Here is a 22,395-nt window from a genome sequence, read left to right on the forward strand (position 1 = left end):
GTGAGCCTCTTGCTTCTTTAGGATCTTGCTCCTTTTGGATCTCATGGAAGCTGTAATCCTATAGGAACATCCCAAGCTTAGACTTCTAAAATTCCAAATTTTTGCTAACATCAAGTGAAATCTCTCAAACAGTCCTTTCCAATGTTTAGGTTTCCTGGCAACTTGGGAGAGTCCTTCTGATCCCATCAGCCAATTATTCTCTGCACAGAAATAGGTAGATTACTCAGCAGTGACCGTCGTTCGCTAGCCTAGAATGGGGGAAATTTGAGTAAGGTTTAGGTTTTCCCTGAAGGTTTTCTGAAGTAGTGCATTAAAAAGTGCCCACATGGTGGCTCACTCAATTTGTATTCCATAACAGAGATATTTATGCTTATCATTGTTACTAATAAAAGGGATTGGTGGCCCGGGATTTAAAACATCTATTGAATATAATGCAGTTAAACCCTTTCTTATGCAAAGGCTATGTTTACCATGGCAGAAATGTGGTGAAAGGGATCTTCCCCAAAGTGACCAAGAGAGAGAACACCCTTCAAAGAGTCTTCACCTTAGTGGCCAGTAGTATATAAGAATTGTTTGGGCATCAAGTAAATTGGGTGGGAGAGAGGCATGGAAAATTCTTGGAGATAGGAGAAAGGGTCTCCCTTTATGTGTGATCTTAAACTTCAAAGGAGTTTTTGTCCAATGCAGCCCAAGGTGGGAGTCATCCCTGAATGTGGTAGAACGTTAAACATCAATCAGAGCTTCTATATTGAGTGTAAGAAAGGCACTGGTATTTATGACAAGAAAAATAGAATTTTATTTCTGTACCTAATGGCATTAGCTTGATTAGAATTTGTGTTGAACTTAGCAAAGTTTGAAGTTTGAGGAAACAATAATTATGTAAATTCACTTGGAAAGGGGCCAATGAAATTACGTTTGGCTTATAAGAGCCCTGAAAAATAGTTGGGGAAATTTACCCTGTGGAAAATGTCCTCAGTGAGAAAAATTAAGAAACAAACAAGCAAACCTCTCCTGGCAGCAGCTGCCTCTGGATGGCAAGGTTATTTGGGAATGACCCTGGTTTATTTCTTCTCCGACTCCAAGTTCCCAAAGATCCCACAGTGCCCACCTTCAGTGCTTCCCAGTCTTGGAAAATAAGCCTTGATCACAGGATTCACCCTTCAGCCTCATCTCACATCTTAGTTTTAATCTTTTTCTGCAGTTGGTTGTGCTGATCCCAGCTTTCTGAGGAGAACAAACAAACAGTAAGGTGACACTGTCTCCTCTGATCCACTCTCTTTTACTATCTTTTTAAATTTTATGTTTTATTTTTCATTGCGCTAGGTTTGTTGCTGAGTGAGCACTTCTCTAGTCGAGGCCTGTGGGGGTGACTCTCTAGTTGAGGTGCATGGGCTTCTCACTGCTGTGCCCTTTCGTGTCGTAGAGCATGGGCTCCAGAGAGCATCAGTTTCAGCAGTTTCATTTCCCAGTTCAATTCAGTTCAGTTCAGTTGCTCAGACTTTTTGTGACCCCATGGACTGCAGCATGCCAGGCTTCCCTGTCCATCATCAACTCCCACAGCTTGCTCAAACTCATGTCCATTGAGTTGGTGATGCCATCCAGCCATCTTATCCTCTGTCGTCCCAGGCTTTAGAGCAAAGCCTCAGTAGTTGTGGTGCATGGGCTTAGTTGTTACTTGACTTGTGGTGTCTTCTCCGACCATGGGTTAAACCCATGTCCCTGCATTGCCATAAGATTCTTTACCACTGAGCCACAGAGAAGCCCTCTTTTACTACCTTAATATCACCCAGAATAATGTCTTTGTGAATCAGTGAATGGGTCCTTGATTATCCAGCAACCCCATCATCCTCTGTCTCCTGAATGTGTATCCGATTCAATCAACTAACCTACAGAAATATGATGATCCAATCAGCACTCGGTAATCTAATCAGGTGTCCTTTTCTGATTGGGTTAGTAGTGGGACAGAGGGATGATGGGAATAAAAAGGTGTATAAAAGTCTGAAGCACTGGAAAAGAGATGTAGAATCTTCCTGCTCTAGAGATACCAACTGGGTTCTCACAGCATCTGAGATCTGAGCGCCTCACCAGAGCAGTAAGTTACTGTCCTCGTAAGGACACACTTTTTTACCCATGATTAAATCTTGAAGGGTGGCATGTATCTCTGGATGCAGTGAGAGCTTTCAAATAATTATTTCTCTCACATGAACACATTTCATGTTTTAGTTTTGCTTAGCAGTGTAGTTTTGCTGCAATCTCATATTTTGATTTGTGCTTTAGTTGATATCAATTTAAAATGACTTTACAAAGGAGGTATTTTTAATGAAAAACATCCATTTTGGAATTTTATTTCATGAAATTTAAAATAAATATTTTGAACACAATGGTATTCATGTTAGAGGTAACTCAGGTTGGAGGCTGTGCTGGTCCACGTGACTCTCACGAATGTAGGGCTCAAAGAGATTGTTTGAAACTCTTCCCCAAATAAAGTTTGGAGTGAACACTCAGGCTTCTTGGTATCCACTTTCTAGTGGGACCTGAATCATGCAAAGCAATGGATGTTACTAAACAGGCTAGTGACTGTCTTTTCTCCTCACTGGTACTTGCGAGAGGTTCGCTCTGAGACCAGCAGGTAAAGAGTTACAGCTTTGTGCCCATTGAGGTCAGAGTGTCACATGGGCTGACTGAGGCATTTGCATCCCTGCCAGACCAGTGACCTTGGCCCTGAGTAGGTTCTTCTGAAAGGGTGGGAGAATGTCTTAGGTACACTTCTGCTTGGCCTGAGATGGATGCCTTGTGCCTTGGCAGTTTCTACAGGATTCCTTTTCTTGTAGAGTCAAGATGAGTGTCCAGAACCCATCCAGACTCCTGGACCTGGCAGGAAAGCACCTGCTGAGGGATGATGCTTTGGCCTTTTCTGCTCTGGAGGATCTGCCCACAGAGCTCTTTCCACCCCTCTTCATGGAGGCATTCCACGGGAGACACATTGAGACCCTGAAGGCCATGGTGCAAGCCTGGCCGTTTGTCTGCCTGCCTCTGGGAGGCTTGATTGACATGCCTCATATGGGACCTTTACAAGCAGTGCTGGAAGCACTTGATGGTTTGCTAGCCCAGAAGGTTCATTCCAGGTGAGTGTGTTTAAGGCACCTTGATAAAATCTTGGATGTCCCAGAGGAGATAGGTGGGTTGAAAATGGATGGGTGGAAAGGGTTCTGAAAATGGTAATGCAGAAGCCTTGTTGCTAAAGGAAGTACCTTTTGGAAGTTGAAGAGTGCCTGTAGTGAATGGGAGCCTAGAAGAACATTTCCCACTTCCTCAAAGAGCCTTGAGATACTAAAGTGGAGAATCAGAAAGATTAAGAGGGGAAGGGGCATGGAGGATAGTGAGGCAGAGAGGGCAGTGAATAAGGCAGCAGATGATGTCAGAAATTTTAAGTTACAGCACAGGTGGGCAGGATGTTGTCAAATTGTTAGGCTGTTTTTTTTTTTATTCTGTGTGTATTTTGATACATCCTCATCAATTTCCTTGTTCCTCTAGGAGGTGCAAACTGCAGGTGCTAGATTTACGGAATACTGGCCAGAACTTCTGGAGCATGTGGTCTGGAGCCAGCAGTTATGAGTGCTCAAGCTCAAGAATGGCACCAGTGGCTGAGCAGAGCTCAACGGCAAAGCAGCACTTGGCTCCACTGAAGATTTTTATAGACCTTTGCCTGAAGAAAAGGACCCTGGATAACTTTCTCACCTACCTTCTTAGGTGGGTGGAGCAGAGAAAAGCCTCTGTACATCTCTGCTGTAAAAAGCTGAAGATCTCTGCAATGCCAATGGACAATGTTGTGAAGGTCCTGAGCATGGTGCACCTGGACTGTATCCAGGAGGTGCAAGTGAATTGGATTTGGCATCTGTCCACCCTGGCCACATTTGCGTCTTTCCTAGGAAAGATGAGTAACTTGCAGAGACTCTGTCTCTCCCCCATCCACCTGTCTGCCCTCACGAAGCAGGAGCAGGATCACCTTGTCCAAATTACCTCTCAGTTCCTGAGGCTTGGCCACCTCCAGGATCTCCATCTGGACTATCCCTCCTTCCTTGAAGGCTTCCTGGACCAGATGCTCAGGTAGGAGTGGACCACTAGCTGGGTAACATTGAACACAACCCTAAAATGTCAAAAGCATTGTCTCCTTTGTTGCACTCTCCTTAAATGTGATATCCCATAACCACACTAATCTAGGTAGAGGGTTAAACTGGTCTAGTGGCTCTTGTGAGACACCCTGCTGGGGAGGTACAGAGTACTGACTGGGATGTTTGCATCCCAGGGTTTATAATTTCCTCCTTTTGTGGAGGCGTCTATGTTGAAATGATAAAAATGGGTAAGTAAAAAGGATGTTGAAGTGGGGAAACTACATCAGATCAGAGCATTCCTGAAGAGAAGCTCCGTGTTTACAAGGTTTGTGCCCTCAGTGAACCTCTTCTAAACTCCCTATCAGTTCAGTTGCTCAGTCATGTCCCACTCTTTGGGACTACGTGAACTGCAGCATGCCAGGCTTCCGTGTCCATCACCAACTCCCGGAGTTTACTCAAACTCATGTTCATCGAGTCAGTGATACCATCCAACCATCTCATTCTCTGTCATCAGCTTCTCCTCCCGCCTACAATCTTTCCCAGCATCAGGGTCTTTTCAAATGAGTCAACTCTTCACATGAGGTGGCCAAAGTACTGGAGTTTCAGCTTTAGCATCATTCCTTCCAATGAAATCCCAGGCCCGATCTCCTTCAGAATGGACAGGTTGGATCTCCTTGCAGTCCAAGGAACTCTCAAGAGTCTTCTCCAACACCACAGTTCAAAAGCATAGATTCTTCAGCACTTTCTTCATAGTCCAACTCTCATATCCATACATGACTACTGGAAAAACCATAGCTTTGACTAGACGGAATTTTGTTGGCAAAGTAATGTCTCTGCTTTTGAATATGCTATCTAGGTTGGTCATAACTCTTCTTCCAAGGAACAAGCATCTTTTAATTTCATGGCTACTGTCACCATCTGCAGTGATTTTGGAGCCCCAAAAAATAAATTCTGTCAGTTTCCACTGTTTCCCCATCTATTTGCCATGAAGTGATGGGACCAGATGCCATGATCTTAGTTTCCTGAATGTTGAGTTTTTAAGCCAATTTTTTCACTCTCCTCCTTCACTTTTTTTTTTTTTTTTATCAAGAGGTCTTTAGTTCTTCTTCACTTTCTGCCATAAAGGTGGTGTCATCTGCATATCTGAGGTTCCTGATATTTCTTCTAGCAATCTTGATTCTAGTTGTGCTTCATACAGCCCAGCAATTCTCATGATGTACTCTATACATCATGTATAAGTTAAATAGTTATAATATTATTATATAACATATAATAATACAAGTTATATAAGCAGGGTGACAATATACAGCCTTGATGTACTCCTTTCCCTATTTGGAAGCAGTCTGTTGTTCCATGTCCAGTTCTAACTGTTCCTTCCTGACCTGATACAGATTTCTCAAGAGGCAGGTCAGGTGGTCTGGTATTCCCATCTCTTTCAGAATTTTCCACAGTTTATTATGATCCACACAGTCAAAGGCTTTGGCATAGTCAATAAAGCAGTTGTTTTTCTGGAACTCTCTTGCTTTTTCAATGATCCAATGGATGCTGGCAATTTGATCTCTGGTTCCTCTGCCTTTTCTAAAACCAGCTTGAACATCTGGAAGTTCAGGGTTCACATACTGTTGACACCTGGCTTGGAGAATTTTGAGCATTACTTTACTAGCGTGTAAGATGAGTGCAATTGTGTGGTAGTTTGAGCATTCTTTGGCATTGCCTTTCTTTGGGACTGGAATGAAAATGGACCTTTTCCGGTCCTGTGGCCACTGCTGTGTTTTCTAAATTTGCTGGCATATTGAGTGCAGCACTTTCACAGCGTCATCTTTTAGGATTTGAAATAGCTCAACTGGAATTCCATCACCTCCACTAGTGTTTGTAGTGATGCTTTCTAAGACCCACCTGACTTCCCATTCCAGGATGTGTGGCTCTAGGTGAGTGATCACACCATCGTGATTATCTGCGTCATGAAGATCTTTTTTGTGTAGTTCTTCTGTGTATTCTTGCTATGTCTTCTTAATATCTTCTGCCTCTTTTAGGTCCATACCATTTCTGTCCTTTATTGTGCCCATCTTTTCATGAAATATTCCCTTGGTATCCCTGTCTATATAATATGGTGTTTTGTGCTCCACATACGTTAACTGATATATGGGAGAAGCATGGTTCTGGAGGTGATGTTTGTTAACTGAACTGAGAGAAAAGGATAATAAAAAGTGATAGAAAGTCCGTAGATGATGCAAGGATATAAGTGAGCCCCTCTAGACAGCAACACATTTCATGTTGTGGGATCTTATATAAGTTGATTCTTTATGTATATCTTCCTAGGACCTCACTTGATCAAAGATAGAGGCATCTGGAGCCCACACTTGGACTGAAGGAAGCCTCATCTGAAGTCATTTTTAAATCTTATCACCCAACACTAATATTCAGTGATGTCCACACTTAAAAGAGACTCTCTCTGGGTCTCCTCATAGCATGTTCTTATGCATTCCAGTATCTTCATTCATCCCCATAAGGAAGTAGAATATGTTGTACTCTGCTTGATAGATGAGGAGAGAGCGCTCTCTAGATTCTGTGAGGTAACTCAGTCTCACAGTGAAGGTGATAGGACTTAGCCTACAATAAAATGGACAATCAGTGTATTGGCCCTCAAGAGATGGCCTGTCTAATGTTAGTTCCATAGAAGCCATTTGTCTATCACCAATATGCAACCTGGCACTTCAGTTTCCAAGAACTAATTGTTTGGTTTCTCCCCAGGTGCCTGAAGTCCCCCTTGAACAACCTGTCAATAACCAACTGCTGGCTTACGGAATCAGACTTGACCTACCTGTCCCAGAGCCCAAACATCAGTCAGCTAAAGGGCCTAGATCTGAGTGGTGTCACCATGACTGACTTTAATCCTGAGATCCTCCACATTCTGTTGGAGAAAGTTGAAGCCACCCTCCAGGAACTGGACTTAGATCTGTGTGGGATCACGGACTCCCAGCTGGAGGCCATCTTGCCTTCCCTAAGCCGCTGCTCCCAGCTCAGGTACTTCAGCCTGTGTGAGAACTTCCTGTCCATGGCCGTTATAGAGAAGCTGCTGCGACACACCGCTGGGCTGCCCTGCTTAACGCAAGAGCGTTATCCTGCCCCTCAGGAGAGTTACAGATCTCAGGGTGTTCTCTTGGAAGCGAGACTTGCCCAGCTTCGGGCTCAGCTGTTGGAGGTTCTGAGAGACTTAGGGCTTCCCAGGATCATCTGGATTAGCCCCAGCCCCTGTCTTCACTGTGGTGAGAACATATGCTATCATTTGGAGCCCATTGTATACAGATGTACTGCCCCTGCCTAGAGAGTTGCCTCTATTAAAGGCTTTCTTCTGGGCACTTGGTAACTGAAATCTAGAACATGAGGACATCATGAAGGGACAAGAGAGCTGTGGTTTCAGACATCTTCTCAATGTGAATGGGAAAAGGAAAGGCGATATGGAGGGAGGGATTCAGTATTGCAGGGGGAAATGTAGACTCTGGAAGGGATGGAACTTTCAGGGACATGGGCTTCTAGAATCTGAAATATGAACCTAGGTGAATACATGCTTGAGCCCCACATGTTTCAGTTATCCCTGGGGGAGATGGATGTACAGAAATGGTCAAGAATAAAGATACTTTCCTGGTGACCTAAATAGGAAGGAAATTTAAAATGAGAGTAGATACATGTATAGATATGATTCACTTTGTTGTATAGCAAGAAACTAAAGGGACATTGTAAAGAAATCCTACTCCAATAAAAATTAATTATAAATAAATAAAGAGATGCTTATTGAAAACCAGCCGCTGTTCTCCATGATATATTATTACGTGTTCTAATTATTTCCAGTTTGTGATTTAAAAAAAAAAAGCACTGGGTTGTCCATGATTCAAAAGCTTACATTCCTGAAATTTCTTTATTCTGTCTTGGGCATCTCTTACCTCCTTGCTCATTTCTTTGGCTGTTCACTGGGTTAATACACACAAAGGGGAACATACTCAGTGTCTGGCAAACAACTGGAGTGAAGAGCTCTTTGCAGGGCGTTCACTGCTGACTCAGGCCATGACCTTGACATGGGTATTCTTCATACTTCTATCAGTTGGTGTATAAGTTGCAGTTTCTTGCCTTTTTGTGTGCTTCACTGCCACAAGCATGGGTCCCCACTTCTGCAAGATGTTTTCCATACTACCAATAAACGATACTGGTTCTCACCATTCCATGCCTATCATGGGTGGGTAGTGGTCCTTATGGATATAATCAAGTTGTGGCTAGACAAGCAACTTCTTTTTAGAAAAATATTAAATTAGTAAAAAACATTTAACATGGATCTATTATTTGAATACTACATTCAAGAATTATACATTTTTAGTAATTGGTCATATCAAAATAGATAATTCCCATCACAAGTCCAGTCCCTCTCTATCAGAAAAATTAAGGATAGCTTGTCTGGACATCAGAACATCCAAATGTATAACAAATGTATGTTATGTATTACATATAACTCATAGTCAGCTCTCCCTATCCTCAGTTCATCCTCCTCAGGTTCAACCCAACTCCATATTGTGTAAAACTAAATTTACTGTTTTAAAAAATCCTCATCTAAGTGACCCTGAGCAGTTGTTGTTCAGGATTCACCTCATACATAGACACATACATAGTTTGAGAAGAGGCTGACATGACTGCAGAGGCTGAGCAGGCCCACTGTCTGCTGTCTGTTGCCTAAAGAACTGGAAAGACTGTGATATAATTCGGACCTAGTCTTAAGGTTTAAAAGCAGGGAAAGTGATGGTGTAGCTCTGAGTCAAGGCTAAAAGACTGGGAACCAGGGAACCTTTTGTGTATGTCCTGTAGTTTCAAGGTTCATGAGCCAGAAGCTCTGGTATTCATGACCTAGAAGACAGGGAGAGCAGTAGCCCTCATTCCATTCAGACCCCAGAGGATAAGACGATGCCCACCCACACTGGTGAGGGCTGATCTCTTGACTCTAAATACTGATTTCAAAGCTAATCTCTTCCAGGAATAACCTTACAGATTCTCCCAGAATTAATGTTTGACATGAGATCTGGACATCTCATCTCACAGTGACGTTGACACATAAATTTAACCCTCTCAGTGTGTCTGAACAAAATGCAGCCAAATAAAATGTAGCCAATTTCTGCTAAGGATTCAGTGGTTGCAATTGTTTGTTCTGAGAAGGAGGGGGATATAGGGCTGGGAGGACCTTAGGCAGAGTTTGGTTCCCCCTACAATGAATATAATGATGCACACAGAGTTCATGGGATTTTTAATAGGATCCAGCGAAAAACTGCTTGTTGACGGCTTGGCTCTGGAGTTGTTGAGCAAGAACTCCATGATGCTTTTTGTTTGTTTGTTTGTAGTCTTCTCCCTCCTGGTGAATAGCGTTAAGTCTTCAACCTTTGTACTTACCTCTATTACTCACAATAGGGAGGAAAGCAAAATCCAGAGACAGAAATTGGACTCAAATATTGCATGTGATCACCAATGAATCAGGATGCACCCAAGCTGTTCCAGTAGCCAGTGCGGAGGAGCTGGGGGTGGGAGGGCATAGGAGAGACTGGACTCATCTCCAGTGATAGACATTCTGAGCCTCAGGTTTTCTAGGCCACCTGCTGGTAGATCAGACCAGAGAATAGAAATCAATTTTGTAATCAGGACTGTATACTCTAGAATTTTTAATAAATCTTGCTATCCTGGAACTTCTCTGTTCCCAACTGAATTCCCAATTGAACTTTTTGTTCCATGGTCCCAAAGCAGGGAGCCCAGATTCAATCACTGTCAGGGAACTAGATCTCACATACTGCAGCTAAGTGTTCTCATGCCACAACTAAAAATCCCTCAGGCTTCCCAGCTGACTCAGTGGCAAAGAATCTGCCTGCCAGTGCAGGAGACAGAGGAGACATGGGTTCGATCACTGGGTTGGGAAGAATCCCTGGAGAAACAAATGGCAATCCATTCCAATATTCTTGCCTGGAAAATTTCAAGGATAGAGGAGCATGGTAGGCTGCAGTCCATAGGGTCCCAAGTTTTGGACACAACTCAGTACCCACACACACACAAACACACACACACACACACACACACACACACATACACATACACTAGGACATAAGGAAGATCAAAGATGTTGTAGGCTGGACTAAGACCTGGCACAGCCAAATAATTAAATGAATAAATAAATAAAATTTTTAATGTACTATCCTGTAAATGGCACTTAAGTATAAATACTTCCACAGTGATTTATATACAACTTTCTCTAAAGGTTATTGAGGTAATACAGTATTTTGAAGAAATCATGTGGGAAATTTAAAAACATTTTAAAGCTGCAAGAAATAAATTAGACTTTAAAATTGATTTTAACCATAATTAAGCAAGAATTTATTCTTTTAAAAAATATGTTCAGTTCAGTTCAGTCACTCAGGTGTGTCCGATTCTTTGTGACCCCCGGGGACCACAGCACACGAGGCCTCCCTGTCCATTACCAACTCCCAGAGTTTACTCAAACACATGTCCATTGAGTTGGTGATGCCATCCAACCATCTCATACTCTGTCCTCCCCTTCTCCTCCTGCCTTCAGTCTTTCCCAGTATCAGGGTCTTTTCAAATGAGTCAGCTCTTTGCATCAGGTGGGCAAAGTACTGGAGTTTCAGCTTTAGCATCAGTCCTTCCAATGAACACCCAGGAATGATCTCCTTTAGAATGGACTGGTTGGATCTCCTTGCAGTCCAAGGGACTCTCAAAAGTCTTCTCCAACACCACAGTTCAAAAGCATAGATTCTTCAGCACTCAGCTTTTTTTTTTTAGTTCAACTCTCACATCCATACATGACTACTGGAAAAACCATAGCCTTGACTAGATGGACCTTTGTTGGCAAAGTAATGTCTCTGCTTTTCAATATGCTGTCTAGGTTGGTCATAACTTGCCTTCCAAGGAGTAAGCATCTTTTAATTTCATGGCTGCAATCACCATCTGTAGTGATTTTGGAGCCCCCCAAAATAAAGTCTGTCACTGTTTCCACTGTTTCCCCATCTATTTGCCATGAAGTGATGGGACCGATGCCATGATCTTCGTTTCCTGAATGTTGAGCTTTAAGCCAACTTTTCACTCTCTCTTTCACCTTCATTAAGAGGCTCTTTAGTTCCTCTTCACTTTCTGCCATAAGGGTAGTGTCATCTGCATATCTGAGGTTATTGATATTTCTCCCGGCAATCTTGATTCCAGCCTGTGCTTCTTCCAGCCCAGCGTTTCTCATGATATACTCTGCATATAAGCTAAATAAGCAGGTGACAATATACAGCCTTGACGTACTCCTTTCCCTATTTGGAACCAGTCTGTTGTTCCATGTCCAGTTCTAACTGTTGCTTCCTGACCTGCATATAGGTTTCTCAAGAGGCAGGTCAGATGGTCTGGTATTCCCATCTCTTTCAGAATTTTCCACAGTTTATTGTGATTCACACAGTCAAAGTCTTTGGCATAGTCAATAAAGCAGAAATAGATATTTTTCTGGAACTCTCTTGCTTTTTTGATGATCCAGCGGATGTTGGCAATTTGATCTCTGGTCCTCTGCCTTTTCTAAAACCAGCTTGAACATCTGGAAGTTCAGGGTTCACATATTGTTGAAGCCTGGCTTGGAGAATTTTGAGCACTACTTTACTAGCATGTGAGATGAGTTCAACTGTGCAGTAGTTTGAGCATTCTTTGGCATTGCCTTTCTTTGGGATTGGAATGAAAATGGCCATTTTCCAGTCCTGTGGCCTTTGCTGAGTTTTCCAAATTTGCTGGCATATTGAGTACAGCACTTTCACAGCATCATCTTTTAGGATTTGAAATAGCTCAACTGGAATTCCATCACCTCCACTAGCTTTGTTCATAGTGATGCTTCCTAAGTCCCTCTTGACTTCACATTCCAGAATGTCTGGTTCTAGGTGAGTGATCACACCATCATGATTATCTCTGTCATGAAGATCTTTTTTGAACAGTTCTTCTGTGTATTCTTGCCACCTCTTCTTAATAACTTCTATTTCTGTAAGATCCATACCATTTCTGTCCGTTATTGAACCCATCTTTGCATGAAATGTTCCCTTGGTGTCTCTAACTTTCTTGAAGAGATCTCTAATCTTTCCCATTCTATTTTTTTTCCTCTATTTCTTTGCATTGATCACTGAGGAAGGCTTTCTTATCTCTCCTTGCTATTCTTTGGAACTCTGCATTCAAATGGGTATATCTTTCCTTTTCTCCTTTGCTGTTTGCTTCCTTTCTTTTCACAGATATTTGTAAGGCCTCCTCGGACAGCCATTTTGCTTCTTTGTATTTCTTTTTCTTGGGGATGGTCTTGATTCCTGTCTCCTGTACAATGTCATGAACCTCCATCCATAGTTCATCAGACACTCTGTCTATCAGATCTAGTCCCTTAAATCTATTTCTCATTTCCACTGTATAATTGTAAGGGATTTTATTTAGGTCATACCTGAATGGTCTAGTGGTTTTCCCTACTTTCTTCAATTTAAGTCTGAATTTTAAGTCAAGGCTAAAGGCGTGAGAACCAGGGCACCAATTGTGTATGGCCTGGCGTTTTCCAGGTTCAGGAGCCAGAAACACCAGTATTCATGGCCAAGGAGAGAGGGAGAGCAGTAGCCCTTGTTCCATTCAGGCACCCAGAGGGTAAGGCAATGCCCACCCATACTGGTGAGGGCTGATCTCGTACTCAGTCTACTGATTCCATGCTAATCTCCTCCAGGAATTCCTTTGAAGATTCTCCCGGAATTACTGTTTGACCTGAGACCTGGGCATCTCATCTTAGTGAAGTTGACACATAAATGTAACCTCCACAGTGCCTCTAAACAAAATGCAGCCAAATAAAGTTTCCCTGCTAAGGATTCAGAGGCTGCAGTTGTTTATTCTGGGGAGGAAGTGGATATAGGGCTGGGATTATAGTCTTAGGCAGAGCTTTGTTTCCCCCCACAATGAAGATAATGATGCACACACAGTTTATGGGACTTTCAGTGGGATTCATTGAGATATTGCTTATTGAGGGCTTGGCTCTGGAGTTGTTGAGCAAGAGCTCCTTATTATGTAAGACCTCCACGGTGCTTTTTTTCCCCCTCAGTCTTCTCCCTCCTAGTGAATAGCCTAAATCTTTATCCTGCTATTCTCACAACAGGGAAGAAAGCAAAATCCAGGGACTGAAATTGGACTCACATACTACATGTGGTCACCAGTGAATCAGGGTTCACCTAAGCTGTTCCAGTAGCCAGTGTAGGGGAGCTGAGGGTGGGAGGAAATAAAAGATACTGGATTCATCTTCAGTGATAGACATTCTGAGCTGTAGGTCTCCTAGGCCACCTGCTGGTTGATCAGACCAGAGGACAGAAATAAATTTTCTAATCAAGACTGTATACATTAGAATTTTTAATGAATCTTGCTATCCTGGAACTTCCCTGGTGGTCCAGTGGGTATGACTCCATGCTTCCAATGTGGGGGGCCTGGGTTGAATCTCTGGTCAGGGAACTAGATCCCATGTTCTGTAACTAAGTGTCCATATGCCACAAATAAAAGATCCCTCAGGGGCACAAGGGAGATCAAAGTTCCCACACCCATGATTAAGACCCAGCATAGCCAAATAATCAAAATAAAAATTATTTTGAAAAAATTGGGCTGTCCTGTAAATGCTACTTGAGTACAAATATTTGCACAGTGATGTAAATCTCTGATCCAGCAGATTTCGCCATTCCCCAGGATGATTGCTGAGGAGCTGGGGGAATGCAAGAAGCAGCCATCTGCCACCCCGTAAGGTGAACAAGGAAAGAGGAATTGGTTCCAGAGAGCTGAGGTACATATGAAAGGAATGAATTCAGTGAGCCAAGAGGCTTGCATCTTCCTATATGTAGAAAGCTGAATTCCCTAACTTTGTATCTGTTTATTTTTTTTTAACCTCACAGTAATCTTTGATGTTCAGACTGCCTGTTCCCTTTGTTACAAACTTGTATATAGCCTGACTCCCCCTGCCACCTCCTTGGAGCAGTTTTCTCAAAGTTTCTAAGATACTGTCTCCTGGGCTTGGGTTCTAAACACTCCCACCAAATAAGATACCTCTCTGCTTTCACATGGTGACTAACATTTTAGTCGATAGTTTTCATCTAACCCCTGGAACTCAGGTGAGTGGGGAAAGGACACTGTGGGTTGGAAAAATGTCTTGGAAGAGCATGTCAAATGATAAGAAATGCACAACCTAAAACATAACAAATACATTTTATTCGTTGACTTTACAGAAGATTATAACCGGAAAGGTGGCTTCTCAGATTGCTCTGAGGAACTGTTCAAAAGTTATAAGGGTGGAAAAAAAGTTATACGGTGGAGCCAGAGTCCATAATGTCATTTCCTGGAAAAAAAAAAAATTCAAAAGATTACTGCATATGATAAAAATGATACATCTCAAATTAACGATTTTCATGCTTTTTAAAAGTTGTTATTTATCTCTATAATTATATTCATTTATTTACTTTTTTCTTTCTTTTTTTTTTTTTTGGCTGTGCTGGTTTTTCCTTGTGGAGGGCAGCCTTTCTCTTGTGGTGAGCAGGGTCTATTCTCTAGTTGAAATGCATTGGCTTCTCATTTTGCTGGCTTCTCTCATTGCAGAGCATGGGCTCCAGGGCCTGTGGGCTTCAGTAGTCATGGGTCCCATGCTCTAGCTGAGTGCTCAGTAGTTGTGGGGCATGGGTTTAGTTGCTCCATAGCACATGGAATATTCCTGGACCAGGTATCCAACCTGTGTCGCTTGCACTGACAGGTAAATTCTTAACTACTGGACCACCAGGTAAGTTCCTTTTCATGTTTTTTTAATGTATGGAAAGAGGCCAGAGTCTGGTCTTATTGAACTTATCTGTATGATATGCATCTTGACGACTTTAGAACACCATCCTGTTTTCTCCTCTTGGAATTCCCCTTGGGGCATACTCTCTTAGGAGGGTAGGGGGGCTTCAGAGTTAATGGCTTTTTGGCCGCAGCATCCTTTGTTTACTGAAATAGCCAGTGAAATATTTGTTCTCAAGGAAAAGCTTAAGAGAAGACTGGAAGTGGAGTGAGTGCAGTCACTCAGTCATTTCTGAGCTCTGATTTCTGAAGTCTGATTGAGGTCTGAGCAGTCCCTCAACCCCATCTGAGCTGGTAAATTATCAGCATTAGCTAACATGTTCTGCCAATGCCAAGCATGTACTGAGTGGTGAAACACAGTCTGACATGACAGGAAGAGTTTTCCTGTTTGTTTTCTTTTAGTTAAAAAAATTTCAGGCTTTCTTTTTGCCTCAAAGTGTAGCTTTGCCTTCAACCTAAATATTTTGATTTTGACTTTGGCTTATATCATTTAAATGTCTCATCAAGCAGTTTTTTTTTGTTGTTGTTGTTAATAAAAGACATATAACTGTTTGAAATTTTATATCTTGACATTTGAAGTTTTTACTTTATGCACAAACGGCATTCCTTTTAAAGGTACCTCTTACATTCTTCCCAGCAAAGTTAAGTTTGGGAACTGAGGATGGAAGCTGTATTCCACATGAACTTCTGTCCCCGTAATTTGGGCTGAACATGACACTTTAAATGTTTTCACCCAAGAGAAAGGGAGTCAGATTGTTCAGTCTCCTGATACAAATGTGCAAGAGGGACATGCAGTAAGCAAACAATGGAAGGAAATGGAGGAGCTATTGCTTGCCTTTCTGTCTTCTTGGTACTTGTGAGATTCTTGCTGTAGTGCGAGAAGAGGCAGAGCTATGGTTTAGTGCCCACCAAATCTAGCCTGGAAGCCTGACAAACTGAGTTCCTTCCTTTCTGGTTCATCATTTCCAAGGTGATGACTTTGGCTCTGATTTGATTTCCCTGAAGAATGGGGAGAGAGACCACTCTTATGGGAATGACTGACCTGAGAAGGATGCTTTGTTCCCTTGCATTTTCACAGGATTCCATTAAGGGTCAGGATGAGTGCTCACAACCCACCCAGACTTGTGAACTTGGCAGCAATGAGCCTGTTGAGAGATGAGGCCTTGGCCATCTGCTCTTTGGAGTATCTGCCCATGGAGCTCTACCCACCACCATTCATGGCTGCCTTCTCTCTCAGGCGCAGTGAGACCCTGATGGCCATGGTGCTAGCCTGGCCCTTTGCCCGCCTGCCTCTAGGAGGGCTGATGAAGAAGCCTCACCAAGAAACCTTAGAAGCAGTGCTGGATGGACTTGATGTCCTGCTGGCCCAGAAGGTTCAGCCCAGGTGAGTCTGATCCAGGTAGCCTGGCAGGGTCTTGGGTGTCCTGGAAGGGACTGCTGGTGTCAGGGAGAGTGAATGACCAAAGGGCAGACCAGAGACTTCTGAAAAAGCTCAGAAGCCTTGAGCACTGCTGAGATCACATTGGGAAATAACCTTACAAAAGTGTACTAGGAAGGATGGAAGACGAAAAGGACTGGAGGAAAGTGAGCAAGAGAGGAAAGAGAAAAGACAGAAGGTGATATCAGGAATGTGAAGTCAAAGCAAAGATGAGAAGTTAGAATGTTGCCTAAATTCTGAGGCTATAGTTTCATTCAGTGTGTATTTTAAAGACTCTCACCCGATCTTCTGTTTCCCCATAGGAAGTGCAAACTGCGGGTGCTGGACTTGAGAAATACTGGCCAGACTTCTGGAACATTTGACCTGGAGACATGTACCATGTGTTCTCAAGCTCGCTGATGGCATCAGTGGCTAAGGACATGCCAAGGACAAAGTATCCCTTGGCTCCCTTGGAGGTGTACATAAATCTTTGGCTCAAGAAAAAGACCTTGGGCAAATTCCTCAGCTACCCCTTCAGGTGTGAGGAACAGCGAAAAGGCTCCATACACCTATGCTGTAAGAAGATGAAGATTGTTTCAAGGTCCAAAGAAAATATTAAGAAAGTTCTCAATATGGTGAAGCTGGACTGTATCCAGGAGGTGGAATTGAATTTCACCCAGAAGCTGTCAACTCTGGCCAAGTTTGCTCCTCTCCTGGGCAAGATGAGCAATGTTCAGAGACTCCTTCTCTCCCCCATTCATGGGTCTGCTGATGAGGAAGAAGACCATCAGGCTCTTCTGCAATTTATGTTTCAGATCCTCAGGCTGCAGTACCTCTGGGATGTCTGTATGAAAGCTCCATCCTTCCTCAAAGGCCTCCTGAACCAGATGCTCAAGTGAGGGGAGCACCACAGGCTAGAAACAGTGAACACAATAGTAACATATCAAATGCATTGTTTCATTTGCTGCTTTACTGTGACTTGTGGTAACACATAAGCGGAGCAATCAAGGTGTGAGAAAACTGGTATAGAAGCTCTGGAAAGAGACATGAGATTAGGAAGCTACAAATTAGGGGGCATAGATGTAGTGCAGGCATGTATGTGATTTCTTCGAGAAGAGATATCTCTGTTCTGGTGACAGGTTAGTGAAGGTGGTATTGACAAGGAAAAACCACATCAGACCTAAGCATTTCTAAAAAGAAACTCTGGTCACTAATCTGTGAACACAATTAGCCTGTCTTAAAGTCCCAGTCTCAAGTAAAAACCCAAGTAAGATGGTAGGTGTTGCGCGAGGGCATCAGAGGGCAGACACACTGAAACCATAATCACAGAAAACTAGTCAATCTAATCACACAGACCACAGCCTTGTTTAACTCAATGAAACTAAACCCATGCCATGTGGGGCCACCCAAGATGGGCAGGTCATGCTGGAGAGGTCTGACAGAATGTGGTCCACTGGAGAAGGGAATGGCAAACCACTTCAGTATTCTTGCCCTGAGAACCCTATGAACAGTGTGAAAAGGCAGAAAGATAGGATACTGAAAGAGGAACTCCCCAGGTCGGTAGGTGCACAATATGCTACTGGAAATCAGTGGAGAAAGAACTCCAGAAAGAATGAAGGGATGGAACCAAAGCAAAAACAATACCCAGTTGCGGATGTGACTGGTGATAGAAGCAAGGTCTGATGCTGTCAAGAGAAATATTGCATAGGAACCTGGAATGTCAGGTCCATGAATCTAGGCAAATTGGAAGTGGTCAAACAGGAGATGGCAAGAGTGAATGTATACATTCTAGGAATCAGTGAACTCAAATGGACTGGAATGGGTGAATTTAACTCAGTTGACCATTATATCGACTACTGAGGGCAGGAATCCCTTAGAAGAAATGGACTAGCCATCATGGTCAACAAAAGAGTCTGAAATGCAGTACTTGGATGCAATCTCAAAAACGACAGAATGATCTCTGTTTGTTTCCAAGGCAAATCATTCAATATCACACTACTCCAAGTCTATGCCCCAACCAGTAATGCTGAAGAAGTTAAAGTTGAACAGCTTTATGAAGACCTACGAGACCTTTTAGAACTAACACCCAAAAAAGATATCTTTCTCATTATAGGGGACTGGAATGCTAAAGTAAGAAGTCAAGAAACACCTGGAGTAACAGGCAAAATTGGAATACGGAATGAAGCAGGTCAAAGGCTAATAGAGTTTTGCCAAGAGAATGCACTGGTCATAGCAAACACCCTCTTCCAACAACACAAGAGAAGACTCTACACATGGACATCACCAGATGGTCAACACCGAAATCAGATTGATTATATGCTTTGCAGCCAAAGATGGAGAAGCTCTATACAGTCAACAACAACAAAAAAAAAAACCAGGGCTGACTGTGGCTCAGGTCATGAGCTCCTGATTGCCAAATTCAGACTTAAATTGAAGAAAGTAGTGAAAACCACTAGACCATTCAGGTATGACCTAAATCAAATTCCTTATGATTATACAGTGGAAGTGAGAAATAGATTTAAAGGACTAGATCTGATAGATAGAATGCTTGATGAACTACAGACAGAGGTTCGTGACATTGTACAGGAGACAGGGATCAAGACCATCCCCATGGAAAAGAAATGCAAAAAAGCAAAATGGCTGTCTGGGGAGGCCTTACAAATAGCTGTGAAAGAAGAGAAGCAAAAAGCAAAAGAGAAAAGGAAAGATATAAGCATCTGAATGCAGAGTTCCAAAGAACAGCAAGAAGAGATAAGAAAGCCTTCCTCAGTGATCAATTCAAAGAAATAGCAGAAAACAACAGAATGGCAAAGACTAGAGATCTCTTCAAGAAAATTAGAGATACCAAGGGAACATTTCATGCAAAGATGGGCTCGATAAAGGACAGAAATCGTATGGATCTAACAGATGCAGAAGATATTAAGAAGAGGTGGCAAGAATATACAGAAGGACTGTACAAAAAAGATCTTCACGACCCAGATAATCACGATGGTGTGATCACTGACTTAGAGCCAGACATCCTGGAATGTGAAGTCAAGTGGGCCTTAGAAAGCATCACTACAAACAAAGCTAGTGGAGGTGATGGAATTCCAGTTGAGCAATTTCAAATCCTGAAAGATGGTGCTGTGAAAGTGCTGCACTCAATATGCCAGCAAATTTGGAACTCAGCAGTGACCACAGGACTGGAAAAGGTCCGTTTTCATTCCAATCCCAAAGAAAGGCAATGCCAAAGAATGCTCAAACTACTGCACAATTGAACTCATCTCACACACTGGTAAAGTAATGCTCAAAAGTCTCCAAGCCAGGCTTAGCAATATGTGAACCGTGAACTTTCAAATTCAAGCTAGTTTTAGAAAAGGCAGAAGAACCAGAGATCAAATTGCCAACATCCGCTGGATCATTGAAAAAGCAAAAGAGTTCCAGAAAAACATCTATTTCTGCTTTATTGACTATGCCAAAGCCTCACTGTGTAGATCACAATAAATTGTGAAAAATTCTGAAAGAGATGGGAATACCAGACCACCCGACCTGCCTCTTGAGGAACCTATGTGCAGATCAGGAAGCAACAGTTAGAACTGGACATGGAACAACAGACTGGTTCCAAATAGGAAAAGGGGTATGTCAAGGCTGTATATTGTCACCCTGCTTATTTAAGTTATATGCAGAGTACATCATGAGAAACACTTGGCTGGAAGAAGCACAAGCTGGAATCAAGACTGCTGGGAGAAATATCAATAAGCTCAGATATGCAGATGACACCACCCTTATGGCAGAAAGTGAAGAGGAACTAAAAAGCCTCTTGATGAAAGTGAAAACTGACTTGATGAGAGTGAAAAAGTTGGCTTAATGCTCAATATTCAGAAAACGAAGATCATGGCATCCGGTCTCATCACTTCATGGGAAATGGATGGGGAAATAGTGGAAACAGTGTCAGACTTTATCTTTGGGGGGCTCCAAAATCACTGCAGATGGTGACTGCAGCCATGAAATTAAAAGACGCTTACTCCTTGGGAGGAAAGTTATGAACAACCTAGATAGCATATTGAAAAGCAGAGACATTACTTTGCCAACAAAGGTCCGGCTAGTCAAGGCTATGGTTTTTCTAGTGGTCATGTATGGATGTGAGATTGGACTGTGAATAAAGCTGAGCGCTGAAGAATTGATACTTCTGAACTGTGGCGTTGGAGAAGTCTTTTGAGAGTCTCTTGGACTGCAAGGATATCCAACCAGTCCATTCTAAAGGAGATCAGCCCTGGGTGTACTTTGGAAGGAATGATGCCAAAGCTGAAACTCCAGTACTTTGGCCACCTCATGCAAAGAGTTGACTCATTGGAAAAGACTCTGATGCTGGGAGGGATTGGGGGCAGGAGGAGAAGGGGACGACAGAGGATGAGATGGCTGGATGGCATCACCGACTCGATGGACATGGGTTTGAGTGAACTCCGGGAGTTGGTGATGGACAGGGAGACCTGGCATGCTGCATTCATGGGGTCGTAAAGAGTCGGACATGACTGAGCGACTGAACTGAACTGAAAGTCCCAGTGTGTAAAAGTGGTCTCACATTTCATATAATGTAAGTAAGTATCATACAGGAAATGCATGATTCTGGATGGTAATGAAGCAGAGACAAAAGGAGAGTGAACAATGATAGAAAGTTTGTAGATGATGGCCGGATGGGAGTTCCTGAAATCTGGCAGCCCCAGGGCATGGTGTGGGGTCTTATTGTTTATACACATCCTCCAAGTGCCTCACCTGGCCAGAGATACAGGCCATGGAGCCAAGCATGGGCTGAAGGGATATGACTTAAAAGCATGTTTATCTCATCTTCCAGTACTAAAATTAAGTAGTGTCCACACTTGATGGAGACTCTGGCTCAGGCTCTTACTTGGGCATATTCTACTGCATTCCATTTTCTTCATTCATCCTCCTAAGGAAGTGGAGTATGTTGTACTCTGCCTGATATATGAGTAAAAAGAGCTTTCAAGGTTCTTTTAGCTTGATCTAGTCACACATGAAAATGGTAGAAACAGACTGGACATTCTGGATATTGAGTACTATCAGATGGTTATAGCAACCTTGGCTGTGTGCCAATCATTTACCTCTCATGTGGAGGTCACTTATAACTCTGGTTTCCCAGATCTATTTACTTGTTTTTTTTTCCCTCCAGATGCCTGAAGACCCCTTTGGACAACATCTCTATGACCAGATGCCTGCTTACAGAACCGAACTTGCCCCATCGGTCCCAGTGTCCAGCCATCTATCAGCTGAAGGGCCTGAATCTGAGTGGTGTTACCCTGACCAACTTTAGTGCCAAGCCCCGCCAAGTTCTGCTGGAGACAGTTGCAGGCACTCTTGAAGAACTGGACTTAAATGTGTGTGGGATCATGGACGCCCACGTCACAGCCATCCTGCCTGCCCTGAACCACTGCTCTCAGCTCAGGGTCCTCAGCGTGTGTGGGAACCTCGTCTCCATGGCAGTCCTGCAGAGTCTCCTGTGTCATAACTCATGGGTTGCCTGCTTTAAGTCTAGAGATTTATACTGCCCTTTGGGAGAATTACAGTTCTCGGATATTCTTCACCAGGAGAGGCTTGTCCAGCTAAAAGCTGAGCTTTGGGAGATTCCACAGATTTAGGACATCCCAGAAACATTTGGGTTAGCCCCACCCCTGTCCTCACTGTGGTGAGGACGAGTGTGATCATCTGAGTCCCAATACATAATGCTGTAATACCCTGCCTAGGTAGTTGCTTCTATCAGAAGGATTCAGTTTGAGACATACATGTTTGAGTTGTTTTGGTGTGTGCAGTTGTAGAAATGATCAGAATTAAAGAGACCTTCCGTGTAAATGAATAAATGCTGTCCATGATATTATTCTGATTTCTGTGTTTACATCTCACAGATCTCTAGTTAGTGATGGGGGTCAGGGGAGCACTTTCTTGCCTATGATCTGAAACTCCGTCATTCCCTAGTTGTTTTTTCCC

At 42.9% G+C, this 22,395-nt stretch overlaps 3 protein-coding genes across 3 annotated transcripts; all 3 read left to right on the plus strand.

Moving 5' to 3' along the window:
* Nucleotides 1-2,025: 2,025 nt before the first annotated feature.
* On the plus strand, nt 2,026-7,914 carry LOC129654037 (PRAME family member 12-like). The gene is made up of 4 exons (XM_055583647.1): nt 2,026-2,092; nt 2,806-3,125; nt 3,535-4,107; nt 6,864-7,914. Exons 2-4 carry the CDS (start codon nt 2,839-2,841, stop codon nt 7,435-7,437), a joined length of 1,434 nt encoding a protein of 477 aa, XP_055439622.1. The 5' UTR covers nt 2,026-2,092; nt 2,806-2,838; the 3' UTR covers nt 7,438-7,914.
* Nucleotides 7,915-15,974: 8,060 nt separating this feature from the next.
* LOC129653215 (PRAME family member 8-like) lies at nt 15,975-17,313 on the plus strand. The gene is made up of 2 exons (XM_055582665.1): nt 15,975-16,383; nt 16,740-17,313. Exons 1-2 carry the CDS (start codon nt 16,097-16,099, stop codon nt 16,834-16,836), a joined length of 384 nt encoding a protein of 127 aa, XP_055438640.1. The 5' UTR covers nt 15,975-16,096; the 3' UTR covers nt 16,837-17,313.
* On the plus strand, nt 16,836-22,049 carry LOC129654305 (PRAME family member 27-like). The gene is made up of 2 exons (XM_055583804.1): nt 16,836-17,311; nt 21,584-22,049. The coding sequence occupies exons 1-2, from the start codon at nt 16,836-16,838 to the stop codon at nt 22,047-22,049; spliced, it is 942 nt and encodes a 313-aa protein (XP_055439779.1).
* The last annotated feature ends 346 nt before the right edge of the window (nt 22,050-22,395 follow it).

This window comes from Bubalus kerabau, chromosome 5, assembly GCF_029407905.1.
Source record: "Bubalus kerabau isolate K-KA32 ecotype Philippines breed swamp buffalo chromosome 5, PCC_UOA_SB_1v2, whole genome shotgun sequence".
Taxonomy (NCBI): domain Eukaryota; kingdom Metazoa; phylum Chordata; class Mammalia; order Artiodactyla; family Bovidae; genus Bubalus; species Bubalus kerabau.

Bases quoted from the DNA above. Each gene is read 5' to 3' on its own strand.
- LOC129654037 (XM_055583647.1), top strand. From the start codon at position 2,839: ATGAGTGTCCAGAACCCATCCAGACTCCTGGACCTGGCAGGAAAGCAC. The intron at 3,126-3,534 runs GTGAGTGTGTTT...TTGTTCCTCTAG, and splicing joins GCCCAGAAGGTTCATTCCAG to GAGGTGCAAACTGCAGGTGC. The intron at 4,108-6,863 runs GTAGGAGTGGAC...GTTTCTCCCCAG, and splicing joins TTCCTGGACCAGATGCTCAG to GTGCCTGAAGTCCCCCTTGA.
- LOC129654305 (XM_055583804.1), top strand. From the start codon at position 16,836: ATGGCATCAGTGGCTAAGGACATGCCAAGGACAAAGTATCCCTTGGCT. The intron at 17,312-21,583 runs GTGAGGGGAGCA...TTTTCCCTCCAG, and splicing joins CTCCTGAACCAGATGCTCAA to ATGCCTGAAGACCCCTTTGG.
- LOC129653215 (XM_055582665.1), top strand. From the start codon at position 16,097: ATGAGTGCTCACAACCCACCCAGACTTGTGAACTTGGCAGCAATGAGC. The intron at 16,384-16,739 runs GTGAGTCTGATC...GTTTCCCCATAG, and splicing joins GCCCAGAAGGTTCAGCCCAG to GAAGTGCAAACTGCGGGTGC.